This window comes from Silurus aristotelis (assembly GCF_946808225.1).
Source record: "Silurus aristotelis genome assembly, chromosome: 12".
Classification (NCBI taxonomy): domain Eukaryota; kingdom Metazoa; phylum Chordata; class Actinopteri; order Siluriformes; family Siluridae; genus Silurus; species Silurus aristotelis.
Window position 1 is genome coordinate 14,695,161 of NC_139585.1, and position 13,984 is coordinate 14,709,144.

General features: G+C 36.6%; 3 protein-coding genes across 4 annotated transcripts; 2 read left to right on the top strand and 1 right to left on the bottom strand.

Annotated features, from left to right (window-relative positions):
* Nucleotides 1-692: 692 nt before the first annotated feature.
* On the bottom strand, nt 693-4,309 carry mrpl43 (mitochondrial ribosomal protein L43). Its single transcript, XM_083555940.1, has 3 exons — nt 4,009-4,309; nt 2,513-2,619; nt 693-2,413 (listed from the first exon to the last, which is right to left on the bottom strand). The coding sequence occupies exons 1-3, from the start codon at nt 4,137-4,139 to the stop codon at nt 2,205-2,207; spliced, it is 447 nt and encodes a 148-aa protein (XP_083412066.1). The 5' UTR covers nt 4,140-4,309; the 3' UTR covers nt 693-2,204.
* Nucleotides 4,310-4,592: 283 nt separating this feature from the next.
* Nucleotides 4,593-8,236, top strand: twnk (twinkle mtDNA helicase). Its single transcript, XM_083555881.1, has 5 exons — nt 4,593-6,334; nt 6,425-6,665; nt 6,839-6,946; nt 7,080-7,221; nt 7,379-8,236. Exons 1-5 carry the CDS (start codon nt 4,978-4,980, stop codon nt 7,730-7,732), a joined length of 2,202 nt encoding a protein of 733 aa, XP_083412007.1. The 5' UTR covers nt 4,593-4,977; the 3' UTR covers nt 7,733-8,236.
* A 511-nt stretch (nt 8,237-8,747) lies between these two features.
* Nucleotides 8,748-11,857, top strand: galk1 (galactokinase 1). 2 transcript variants are annotated; one of them, XM_083555943.1, is made up of 9 exons: nt 8,748-9,116; nt 9,541-9,730; nt 10,037-10,156; nt 10,325-10,460; nt 10,602-10,783; nt 10,871-11,021; nt 11,243-11,405; nt 11,497-11,562; nt 11,613-11,857. In XM_083555943.1, the coding sequence occupies exons 1-9, from the start codon at nt 8,949-8,951 to the stop codon at nt 11,730-11,732; spliced, it is 1,296 nt and encodes a 431-aa protein (XP_083412069.1). In that variant the 5' UTR covers nt 8,748-8,948; the 3' UTR covers nt 11,733-11,857. The 2 variants fall into 2 exon arrangements, with proteins under 2 accessions (XP_083412069.1, XP_083412070.1); XM_083555944.1 differs by having other exon boundaries at nt 8,803-9,116; nt 11,497-11,799.
* The last annotated feature ends 2,127 nt before the right edge of the window (nt 11,858-13,984 follow it).

Below are 13,984 nucleotides of genomic sequence, written 5' to 3' on the forward strand. Positions count from 1 at the left end.
TATTAGAATAGTGACAACACAGCAAAATGTAGAGAAACTGGGGGTTGCATTCAGATGCTCTCCAGAGGACATTGCAGCATTGTTAAAATGCGGCATCTTGGCCCTGAGCCACTTGAAGTGAAATTGTCATCATTATAACAAAATTTCCATTGATTAATGAATGAAGCTCTTGGCAAAGTCAGTATCACTTTCCAGCTATTACAGTACTTGTTCAGATGAAGGATTAAAAATTCAAATATAAAAATACATTGCTGCACTGACACATGACCCAAATAACCTAACATTATTAAAGCTATTATTTTATATCATATCGTTCTCTCTTCTACCTTTAACAAAATGTTTGCTCACCTTGAGAGACGTATGCACCAAAAACAAACATTTGAGAAAGTAGGAACCGTATCAGTTCAAATTAAGGTCTAACTAATTGAATTTGGTTTTTATTAGATCAATGACTGAGCTTAAGTGGTGTTAACTGATGTGAATCATTTTTCTTCAACATTAGCAGACTAGTCTGGAAGGCTGTAATATTTCTGAACATAATGTATAGTACAGTATGACCTTTGTATAACAGTGTTTGTACTGATCAGTGGCATAAAGCTTGGTCTTTCGTTACACTTGTCATTAATGGCTTTCTGCACTTGACTGGTGTTTTTGTCAATGAGCAGCTTACAAAAAACAGACAATTAAATAGATTGCTTATTCATCTCAGAGGGAATATCAATAGTATCTGTGATGTTTTATTTGATTTTATCATAAAATAGATTGCATCAGAACATATTACTTTCCATTTTACCTTCAAACATTATGACTTTATGACAAAACTGACCGTCATACATCCATCATGCAAGTGAATAACAGTAAATTGCAATATAAATATAAATCACTTGCGCTAAGAGTAATAACATACTGAAACACTTCCTGTGATAAACACATCACAAGACTGATCTACTGTGTAAGTATTTTTATAATAAACATTTGGGTTATGTTTAAGTCTTGTACTAAACCTTATATTTATATATACATTTCCATTGTTCTCTGAAAGCTTTACCACCATTTCTGTTCACTGCAGAAAGCTCACTCCTGATATCTACAAATGAACATGCTGGAATCATGGACAGTAGATGAAGGGCTGAAAATGTGGGGGTCACTGTACAAAATCTTTCCCACATTAAGGAATTTACTGATATTTATTGCACTAATTTTCATACTCGGAAAATTCTCTTTCTACATGTTTGACAGAATTTGAGTATCTGTCAATTCTTTCCGTTTACAGAAAGTTGTGATTTTTGTGAACCTGTTTTTTAGTGAGAAAAGATTATCTAATATAATAACATTAAAAATAAACAAAAGGCCCATTCTGTGCTGTTTTGCATCTGCAAATTCAATCAAGTGTATCAGGCCCATTTATATGTCCTATATGTAGCTGTCACCTAGCAACAGCGCCATATTTAGATCATGCTGTAATCCACAGAATAGGTCAAGCGAGTCTTCACAGAGGAAAGATAATGTGACTGGAGCACACTTGTCTAATCCAACTGTAATATGTTGAATGTATTAATAGATACAGCACCATGAGGGAAAACTTTCAATCTTTAGCTGTGTTTTGTTTTATACCCCACATCACTAGTGTTTTCTCCTTCAACCCAAAGCCTCTGTAAGGCACAGTGATTATTTTCTTTTATTCTAATATATCAGAAAGGCTAGAGATAAGATTTTCCAAAGTGTTCATGTATCATTAGTGCCAGAATGGCTTGCTTTGATACAACTATTTAATATAAATACTAAACCATTTACATCGACAACATGGTCTATTTTGTTCCAAACTGTGTCCACTTTTCATCTTCACATTTTATGGGAAGAGACAGAATAATGAAAAACAATGTTTTATCACTTGCATGTCTTTCTCCCAGTCACTGTAAAGATTTTGGATTATCTATTTCCAATATTAAGCATGCAATGTACAATATTAATAGCGTGCTCTAATATCCAATGTTTCTTTTCCAATGTATCCAATAAATTAATTTTCTACAGTGGCCATATGTTTTTTTTTTATTATTATTTATTGCTTCAGTACATCATTTCAGAATACAATCTACACAATACAATGTTGATCCAATTTCCAAGAACAGGCTGATAGAAGAGTTAACCAGTCTATATTCAGTGCTCAGTAAAGTTTAGCAGAAGTAGAAATTGAGGTCAAGTGATCATTGAGCCTGTGGTCCAACTGGTTTTGTGCTGGGAGGCCGGTTGGTGAACGGATGCCACTGGCCTTGGATACTTGGGCTGTCTGTGTGGAAAGGCTTTCGGATGCGAATGATGTCCAGGCCAGACTGGTTGGCCATTTTAGTAACCAGCTCTGCAATCTGTTGTGACGTTTTATTGGTGACAAGCTCACTCTTCACATTGCCATTGACTGTGCAGACAAAATAGAAAAAATAATTTAACTTTCTCCACATTATTTGTCAGTAATCTAATACTTACATTTTATAAGTAAAAATTAAAGCCTACTTACGATATTCAGCAACTATTTTTGGAATTCTGCATGACTGAGGAGAGGCATAGACGACAATTCCCGGGTTCTTTTTGGCAAAGTCAACCACACCTTCCTCAATGAACTCCCTGTCAGAAAAACAAACAAACAAACAAAAAAAAAAAAACAATGAACATTTTGCAATACTTTTCAAAGGTTGCAAGAACTTTTCGTATTTACACTTTATTAGAAAAACCTACCAACCATGGGTTTTTACTCAATGGCAGTTTTAATAGGTATATAATTTATAACTATAGCCTATTTACTGCTATACACTAATTATTAGTCCCTCTCTTTCTGCTCATCAGAGGTAAAGAACCCTACAGTAGCACCACTGACTACTAAAACACTGAAAGTGTATCAGAAACAGCAGCTAATAAAGGGTTTTAATACACTGCTTTATTAGGTCACTCGGTTTGGATGTAAAAAATGATGTAGTTTGTTCTTTTCCTGTGTACATTTGGTATTAGCCAGTCTAGTGAATATTGGGTACAGGGTCCATAAAAAAAGAAAAAAACATCTATAAATGTAAACATTTTATATTAACTACTAAATTTTGGTTGGTTAATGACAGCTACATGACAGATAGTCAGTAACTGTACACCTGCAATAAATAGATAGATAGATAGATAGATAGATAGATAGATAGATAGGTAGATAGGTAGATAGATAGATAGATAGATAGATAGATAGATAGATAGATAGAACTTTATTGTAATTGCATAGTACAGGTACACTGCAACAAAATGTATTTTGGCATCTACCAGAAGTGCATGTGTAGAATATGTACAGCATGTAATATATATATATATATATATATATATATATATATATATATATATATATATATATATATATATATATATATATATATATATACTGTATATAAATAAATAAACATATGTACAGTGAAGGCTATAGCAGTGCAGAGATGTGTGGACATTGTCGAAAAGTACAAGTAAATGGTTCTATGGTTATGGCATTGGAAAGGAAACGTGCAGACAGTGTTTTAAAGGAACAACAAGTAGAAGGTTATAAGGTTATGGCATTGAAATAAATGTGCAAGCTGAATTAACAAGTCCACTATATCTATATCGAATGTGAATGTGCAATATTAGGCAGAATGTACAGTAAGGTATATATAGATACACATGAAAATAGTAGTGCAGATGTATGTAAGGCACAATATGTGTAGACAATGAGGAGTATAAAAATACAATGTAATATGTACATTGTATGTATAATTGTACAGAAGTTATATACAGTGTTTATACAGTGATCTAACAGTGTAGTGTAGAGTTCAGTAGGGTGATGGTGGATGGAAAAAAGCTTTTCCCTAAACTTACTGGTTCTGGTGATTATGTTCCTGTATCTCCTTCAATATGCATCTATATTGTATGCTTGCCTAATATAACAGTCGGTGAGTAAAGATACAGGGTGGAATAATCTGAATACACCATTTGTATTAAATCACTTACCTGACCCCCAGGGAGCTCTGTCCGTTTTTAGAGAAAATAAGAGACACGCGTTTCAGCTGACACACGTAGCGACCGACTCCGTTCTGCAGAACGCTTTGTAAAAAACGACTAGGAGTGCCTCGAGCTGTCATGACCGGTGTCTAATAAAACACTAAGCATTCAAAGATTAAACTCAGAAGCTTTATATGCAAAAAAATTTATAGATTTCAGGTATATGGTTAGAACTGGTGTTCAGGACACCGTCAACAGACACACGAGCACTTTTGGTGCGCCGGTCCGACGGTTATTATCACCCGAGAAGAAATCGCACAATTGCCAATCCGTGGTTAAAATGTACGTTTTTCAATAGATTAAATATGTCCTAAACAAAACACTATTTATAGCACAAATATATTACCTCTGCTACATCAATGTATCAAATACAAAGAGAGTCATTTACCATTGCATAAGAGGAACCCTAAAGCCAGACGCCGAATATCACACGGACTTATTTTGGAACGTGAAGACCAAGGTCGTATGGAGGCGTCACTTTTTTTTGTCAACCCGTATTCTGTCCAAATCCCGCCTTCTGCGATAAGATTGGCTACTGACTTTTGGATGCGGCTTGAGTTCACCCAATGAGCTCTGTGATGCTTGACCAAATTGAGCCTGGATTTGTGTGAATACGGGTGGGAAACGTGTAAAGTTCAGCAACGTGCGTCTGCGAAGCTTTTGGCGCGCGCCATGCAATGCTTTACTTTAGTGTTGTTGCAGTATTTTTTTTTTTTTAACGTGAAGCGATTTAATGCTGTTTAACACAAGTATGTGTTACATTTTCTGCAATTTTTTGGAAGACTACTGGTCCGTTAATTAGCGGACTACAGGATGAACAGGTATGTTAGGAGTCTATCAGCACTGTATCATGCTCGTAGTGTTTCTCATGTCAAAAAGCACTTCTTCCGTTAGTCCGCTTTAGTGAAGTAGCAGTAAATGTGGGCAAGGCACTTCCTGAGGAGGACAGCCTGCTTCATAGGGCTGCCTCGTGGACTTCACCATCGTCCGGTCCTGAGATACATCACCGTTGCCCCGGTGAACAGCTCTCTGTTGCAGGATCCTGGTCAGAAATCTTCTTGGTGTCGCCTCCATGCAGGATCCCAACCTACAGCGCTGTTCAGTCCCTGCAGAACATTAAAAAGAGATGCGAAGTCTTCAATAGACGTTCCTGTCCACCCCATTACAGTGACGGACATTAAGCAGTACCTGCGGTCTAAGGGAATTTCCTTTCACGATGGTTATAGCTGTTTACATGCAAGCAGTATTTTTGTAGAGCCAAAATCACAATCACAGGAAGGAGCTGGGAAAGACAGCTATACAATGTTTATTGACAAAATGACTGGACAGTTTCTCTGTAAAGAGACTCTAGTAGAAGGAAGCTGGGAAGACTTGCAGGACTGTCTAGAGGTGATTCAAAAAGAGGGACAAGCTTCAATTAACCCGGAGGTTTTGTTGAGCTACTCCGAGAGCGTAGAGGAACAGGGGCAGAGGGAGATGGAACTGAAGGAGGTTCACAGGATTTGGAGCAGCTCCGTGGCATTTTCAGATCTCTTTGATGAGGAATTGCAGCTCATCAAAACTATGTTCCAGATCACTAGGCTCAACAACACAACTCTGAAGAAGTTTGGAGTGAGATTCTTTAAGCCGACTAAAAGTCTTGTTTTTCCCTGGTTTAGTGGAAGAGACTTGAGCCTGCGTGGCATAAAACTGTTATCTGCTGCTACTAAAGATAACGGCCAAGTGATGTATACAGAAGCTAGTATTCCTAAATTATCCAATTACTACAACCTTTTTGGCCTTCCATTGGTAGGACGGAAGGAAACAGAGATGGTCCTCACGGGAAGTGAGATCGACAGTATGGCAGTGAGTCAGGCCACTGGCCTGCCTGCTTTGGCCCTGCCACGTGGAGTCAGTTGTCTGCCGCCGGTACTTCTTCCTTACCTTGAACAATTCAGGAAGATCACACTGTGGTTGGGTGGGGATATGCGCGCTTGGGAGGCTTCAAAGATCTTCTCAAAGAAACTAGGATTGAAGCGCTGTTCTCTTGTGCGGCCAGGCGACTTTCATCCATGTCCTAATTCGGCTCTGGTGCAAGGCAGGAACCTTGCACGTATAGTTAAGGCTTCCATTCCTGCTGCCCACAAGTCTATTGTGTCCTTCAAGCAGCTCAGAGACGATGTTTTTGGAGAGCTAGCTAACGTAGAGCAGGTGGCAGGTATAAAATGGGCCCGGTTTCCTGAGCTCAATCGAATCCTAAAAGGCCATCGGACAGGCGAGCTAACAGTGTTCACAGGTACGGCATCAAATTAATTACAATTGCAATTTATGTACAAAAATATAGTGTAAATAACCACTTACAATTATTTTCTTTAAATATTTGCAGGTCCCACTGGCAGTGGGAAGACCACCTTCATCAGTGAATACGCTCTTGATTTGTGTATGCAGGGTGTGAACACATTGTGGGGCAGCTTTGAGATTAAGAACGTACGTTTGGCCAAAATCATCCTGACCCAGTTCGCTATGCAGAGACTGGAGGAAAACTTGGAGCAGTATGACTACTGGGCTGATAAGTTTGAGGAACTTCCACTTTACTTTATGACCTTCCATGGACAACAGAATCTTAAGTGAGTATTTAATTAAACAGAAATAATGATACAAGTTTTCTGGAACATTAAATAACTGGTTTCTCTCATGGAAATCTGCTCTTTTCACTGTTGTAAAAAAAAAAAAACAATTGGACTTTTTTTTTTAAGACATGTGACATGAATTTGACCCGAATTCTGACATTCCACTATAGAACAGTGCTCGACACCATGCAGCATGCTGTTTACCTCTACGACATCAGTCATGTGATCATCGACAACTTACAGTTTATGATGGGGCAGGAGAACCTGTCTGTGGACAAGTGAGACAAATCAGTGAATCTCCTTATACATGTATAATGTGTAATAAAAATTTATTTTAATAGGCATTTATTAAAGCCATGACCTGTGCTTTAAGACAGTTTGTGATATTAATGTAATTTTTTACTTTACCAGGTTTGCAGTGCAGGACAACATTATTGCAGCTTTCAGAAAATTTGCAACAAACAGTAGCTGTCATGTGACCATAATTATTCATCCTAGAAAAGAGGAAGATGACAAAGATCTTCAGACAGCATCCATTTTTGGCACAGCTAAGGTTAGTACATCAGCGTGACTGTCCCTTGTATTACACAATATTAGCACTATTCTGTATTTCTATTCAACTTTAAAAGATTACATGCATAGACATGATGCTTTTTCTTTTTTTTTTTATAATACACATAATTGTGTTTTTTTTCTATTCCTACTCGCAGGCCAGTCAGGAGGCTGATAACGTGCTTATCCTTCAGGAGAAAAAGCTTGTTACCTGTCCTGGGCGCAGATCCCTACAGGTGGCCAAGAATCGCTTCGATGGGGATGTGGGGATTTTCCCTCTGGAGTTCAACAAGTCTTCACTTACCTTCTCTGCCCCAGTCAAGAGCAAGCAGAAACTGCGTAAGGTCAAAGGAGACAAGACTGAAAACTCGGAGACTGACATCAAAGACAGAAATGAGAAAGACGCAAAGCCTGCAAAAGAGCCTAAAACTCCAAAGGTGCTGAAAGAGCCATTAACCAGAAATATTGAAACTACACAAGAAGGAAGACGCAATAGTAAAGAGGATGGTTAAATATTTAGAGAAATTGAATGTTGCAACTCAAGAATTTTGCCATTTGGTGTAACTACAGGACATCAGGTAAAGTTTGCTTTTTTTTATATCGAATAAGTAAATAGTGAATTATGCATTATCCTCAGCATAGAGTTAAAAAAAAAACATTCATGTTTGTTATGATCTAACTATCAGAGAAGTAAATATTGAAACTGACATTCTACATGTGTAGAATAATAATATACGCTCTGTCCACTGTTAATGTAGATCATCTCTGTTTTGTCTGCTTTGCCAAATCAAAAATGCAATCTAAATTATTTCAAGAATCAGGTAGAAAATCTGATCTGATACCAGTCCAACATTTCATGGGTTTTAGTCATTAATTTATACAAGTATTATATCTGTGATAAAACATTTACAAAAGCACTGACCATATATTTTTTTTTATTAAATTCATTTAATTACATATGTAACTGATATTTAAATATTGTGTATAGTTTTTTATAATAAAATATTTGTGTATGGTATTTTGAGTCAATTTCTATTTAAATCCAGTTATTTTCAAGCCACACGTGTGTGTTAAACTTGCTGTGTGTGTGTGTGTGTGTATGTGTGTGTGTGTGTGGTAAACTTACTTTAAATCAATCTAACTACCAAACAAGCTTTTTTTTCTTCAAAAAAGGATGTATCCATTACCAGCTTTTTGAGTTCATCCTGATCTTGTCGGCGTTTAATTCAGGTGAAGTAAATACTCTGACCTGCTGTGCAGAAACTAAGGAGCACTGAATCTCTCCATCAAGGATGCAATCTATTCCTTAAAGTTTTAGACACAAATCCACCGGCTTTGTGTTTGTTTGACGTATGTAACAATTACGAAATAACTATAAAACCGTATTAAAAAATCATTAGCCTACAATCTTTTCATGGGGGAAAAGCTTTTTTGTGTTTTTTCTTTTTTGTGTTTTTTTTTTTTGTTTTGTGTTTTTTTTTTTTTTTTTTTTGCTTAACACCACGTGATCTGTTTACACCAATCACTGAAATACAGGAAATAATGCAATCCATTGCATGTGATCTTGCCCTTATTCTAAAGTGTCAGGAAGGCTTTGGGTGTGACTCGTCCTAGATGTATTCATGTAGTTGTGTGTTAATTGTTACCCTTACAGACTCCTAATCGTTAAATTCGTTTTGGAGTCGAGTTTGTCGTCTAACAGAGTGCAGCCGGTGACGTGACTACGTCATGAGCGGAAGAAAGCGTGTGGAGAATGTCGGGGATTTGGTGGCCGAGGCGCGCCGTGTTTATCAACAAAACTTCGTCGAAGATCCAGAAGTAGCGGTGTGCGCTCCGGGTCGCGTCAATCTAATCGGAGAGCACACCGATTATAACCAAGGATATGTTCTGCCCATGGTGATGTTTAAACTGTTAGCAATGTTAACTTGGTTTTATTCATTTAGATCATGTGCACAACTTAGGCAGTTGTTAAGAATAATTAGGTAAAAGACAACCAAAGAGTTGCACAACAATATTTTATTAAAATGAATAAATCTGCTTTTGAATAACTATTGATGGGGAAAGGGGGTCAGTGGTAAAGATGTTAGACTTCTGCTCGATCGGTCGTGAGCTCAAATCCCAGCACCACCAAGTTACCACTGTTGGGCCCCTGAGCAAGGCCCTTAAACTTCAAGTGCTTGGTTGTATAAATAATATAATTGTAAGTCACTGTGTATAAGTGCGTTTGTCAAATGCCATAAATGTACTGTATAACTGTCCAGCTATAATGTCAAGATACTCAGCTCATCTGATCGTAAATATTTCTTCTAAATGATCACAGGCTTTGCACCTGTCGACAGTAATGGTGGGCAGCAGAACCTCTGGCCAGAGCTGTTCTGTTGTAACCATTGCAGAATCTGCAGATGAGCCAAAGAAAGTGGACTTTGATATACCATCTGAGAGCATACCTCTGGCAGGAGGACAGCCAATGTGGGCCAATTATGTTAAAGGAGTAGTACAACACTACAGAGGTATCAGATCAGATTCCTTACAGCTTTGATAAACTCCACTGTGAAGGTGTCGCTAATTTGACATGTAATAATGCAAAAGCAATCATGCAACAAGGAATTCCTGAGGCATCATTTACTTTATCTCGTCTTCAGTCGTTGCATGAAGATCAATAGTTTTGTATTTCTTACTTTTTAGTCTGCAGTCATATTAATAACGCAGTGAAGTATTTAATTCTGCATTTCCTGACAAAAGTCAAGCCCTCGTTAAAGAAAAACTTACTGCAAATCTAAAAGAAGCTTATCATGTGAGCATATCTTTGTGCACAGCTAAGCCCCTGCCTGCATTTAAAGCTGTAGTAGCCAGCAGTGTGCCACTCGGGGGTGGACTATCCAGCTCAGCTTCACTTGAAGTGGCAGTGTACACCTTCCTCCAGCAGCTGTGTCCAGGTAAGAAGTCATATTTTTAAATGGCCGACACACACTAATAACGCATAACGACCTTTAGAGTTTTGTTCATTAACACCAGATTTGTGCTTATGGTTGAATGTAATGTGGATGACAGATTGGCTACTTGTAGAAAAACTAATGCAAAACCTATTTTTTCTTCTCTAACAGATGATGGGGATAAGGTCGCAAAGGCACTGGCATGCCAGAAGGCAGAGCATACTCATGCTGGAGTGCCCTGTGGTATTATGGATCAGTTTATTTCAGTTCTAGGCAAAGAAGGCCATGCATTGCTTATTGACTGCAGGTAGATTTGTCCCGATGTTGTTCTTTGTATTAGTCAAAACAGAAAAATAGGCAATATACAGTTTGTGTGTTAGCATTCGGATCTAGGTGTTTTATTTATTTATTAATATTTGATAAATGCATGGTTTGTGATCCATGTTAGATCATTGGAGGCCACAGCTGTTCCCTTGGTTGATCCTGGTCTGGTCATTCTTATTACAAATTCCAATGTGAAGCATGCACTGACAGGAAGTGAGTATCCCAGCAGGCGAAAACAATGTGAGGAGGCAGCAGCCGTTATGGGCAAGAGCAGTCTAAGAGATGCCACTATGCAAGATTTGGAGGGTAAGAATTATTGAGAGAGCCACAGAAGCTTAAATTTTCTCCTCAAGTCTGGTTTCAAAGGTTATCCACCTGTTTGCCTATTTGTAGATGCCAAAGACCGCCTAGACAGTGTAACCTATAGGCGAGTATGCCACGTGATTAATGAGACTGAACGTACAGCAAAGGCAGCTGAGGCTCTTAAAAGAGGAGATTATGAAGAGTTTGGAAAGCTAATGGTGGAGAGTCACAATTCACTTAGGTAAAGTAATGGCTAAGCACACATTAAAGTCTAACTACATAAAAGTATTATCTTTTTCAAGAAAAATCATTTCTGATCTTTAATAGTTTACTTAGTAAAAATCATTTCTTTCCACTTTACTATAATTATAACACAGCAAACTTTTATTTGGTTTAAAAATACAGAACACAAATATTTAAACTCTACAGCATTGTTTGAATTAAAATAATGTCTCTTGCCAGAGACCTTTATGAAGTGAGCTGTCCAGAGCTAGATGTGCTGGTACTTGCAGCAATGGAGGTTGATGGAGTCTTTGGTAGTCGGATGACAGGTGGAGGATTTGGTGGATGTACAGTTTCACTGCTTCGGTCTGACGCCACTGAGAGAACTATGAAGCATATAAAGGTATATGTCAATTCAGATTGTATTTACAATATGACTATCTTGTTTTGAAGTGACATCCTATTTTATTTGACCAATTACTTTCTTTTAACAGGAGCGATATAGTGGATGCCCAACTTTTTACATAACTACCCCATCAGATGGAGCTCGGGTCCTCAGTGTATTTGAGGAGAATCAACAATGAAGGCAAAGGGCCATTTCAACATTTAGGCATGTGATTATGCAATGATATCTCCTAATCAGCGAATATTCCACATTAAAGTCCTGATTACTGTTCCAAAATGTAGGAAAAGCCTTCCAGGAAGGGTGGACATTATTAAGAAAAGATAAAATATTTTGTGTGTTTCAAAGTCCGATTAAAGCAATGCAGAGTGCAAAACACGCTGCAAAAACATGGGGAGCTGTCACATCTTTTTACTTAACAAGTAATCTGAATTAAAAAAAAACAACAACAATATCAAACTCAGTATAACTACTTTTATTATGCTGTAATCATTACATAGTATGATTATTAGGTAGAATATTTTAACTTCTATTGAACAGTAATTTTTTTATATTGTATGCTAAAAGATTTTGAAGCAAGTTTTTGTACTAAATGCACATCACCATTTTCATGTATTGTATACAAAATATAGGATTTGTCCACAAGATGGAGACAAACACTGTGTAGACGAGGCATAAAAAAAATAATAAAAGAATAAGGAAATAAAATATGTAACCACAGAAATGATAGATACATAGATAACTTTCATATGGCCCAAGTGGCCACTTTCTCCAAGAAGATGCCGAGTATCCTTTCATTTCATTTTCAATTTAAGCTTGAATCAAAATGACTTGCAAAATATAAAAACAGATACACACTGAAAATAAAAAGCCCATCTTCCTGGTACATCACGAAGGCACCAGGAAGAGGATATAAGAATAGTTCTGGCAGCTATAATAATGATGCAGAATTAAAAATTAGATACGAACTTCTTTACATATCACAGATATCTAGAAGATTTAATCTAGAAAGAATATAACCTTAACTATTGTTACATTTTAGTAACCCTCATAATCTTAATCATTGAACATCACATGGAGCAACATTAATTCCTTTATTTTAAATGAAAACACTGGCTAACCTGTGACTTGCATGCATTGAAATCAGACATTTTTAGGAGTTTTAAAACAATGCCTAACTCATGTTGATTGATGCCAACATGCATTAAAAATGTAAGTCTAAAATAGGTTAAAACATGACAAATATTATGCTGATATAATACATATTTTAGAGGTACTGCATGATTGTGTGATCTGCATTTTAGGATAAATGTCTTTCGTGCTAGACTTTAAAGTTCCTACATATATGAAAAGATAATAATAATAATAATAATATATTTGCTTATCCCCATTAGTTTAAGTAACAAGCCAGAGGTGACAGTCATAAAGAAAAAGGAAAAGACCTCAAAAGAAACCAGAATCAAACACATTCTCATCTGGGTAACAAAAAATATATATATATATATATTTTTTTTTTCTTTGTTGTTTTTTATTTTATTTACTATTTTCATCTTTTCAGCCCTAGCCAATATAAATTACACATTTGCCCTAATCCCCAAACTCTTTAATAATAACTTTTATGCCAGTGGTTCTCTAAGTAACCTCCATGGTCCCACAAGGGCCTGAAGCCTAGCTAAAGAGATTGTAATTTTCAATTTTGTCAATCCAACCCTAACAAGTGTATATTTTATTGAGTTAATGTAATTAGCCTGTTTTAGACCTTAAAATTATATGTCTGGGGAAAGTGTAGAATAAGAAATAATAAAAACATTTTAATACTTAATATTTCATATAGTTCATATGTAATTACATTTAATATGTAAGAAGGTCCACTAAGTTTATTTTAAAGTAAAAGAGATTTCAGGCTTCAAAAACGTTTTCTTTAAAAAAAAATTCACAGTTTTATATTATATTAAATTTTTCTTAGCGGCTCGCCTTTTTTTACTTGCTCCCTTGCGCCCCCTGTTGGACACACTGGATAGCCCAAAACAAGACACTACTGTTCAACGTTTTTAATGTAATCTTGAAGGTCATTAAAGATTGTGAACCTCTTGGCGAGTCCTTGCTTTGGTTTAAAGACCTGCATAGATTTTTTAGTCCCGCTCCCGCCCGCAGGTAAAATGTACAAGTAGTTTATTTTTCAATTATTGCTTCTTCCCGCTACGCTGTTTGTGTCTGTCAATCGTAGTTTATTTAAGTGCAGGTCACTACTTTGAAACCTTTGAAATGAAGTTGGAAGAAGTAGCAGAATTAATAATTGTTAGGATCACTCGACGATGGCTTTATGACAGGAAGTGTCATCTTATAGGCAGAAATGAGCACAATGTTTTTTCACACGATGCATATGCTGTTTCTACACCAGTCAAAGTAAGATAGAAAGAGCTTCTGTACTCTATTACAGCTGAGTTACTATATTATGCTAATATACTACTTATGGATTATACTATTATAGTATAGTGATGTATAATATCTATCTGGAAAGAAATTTAATGTTTTGCAAGAAAATTTTGCAATGCACAAGTATTAAAATGACAGTCCTG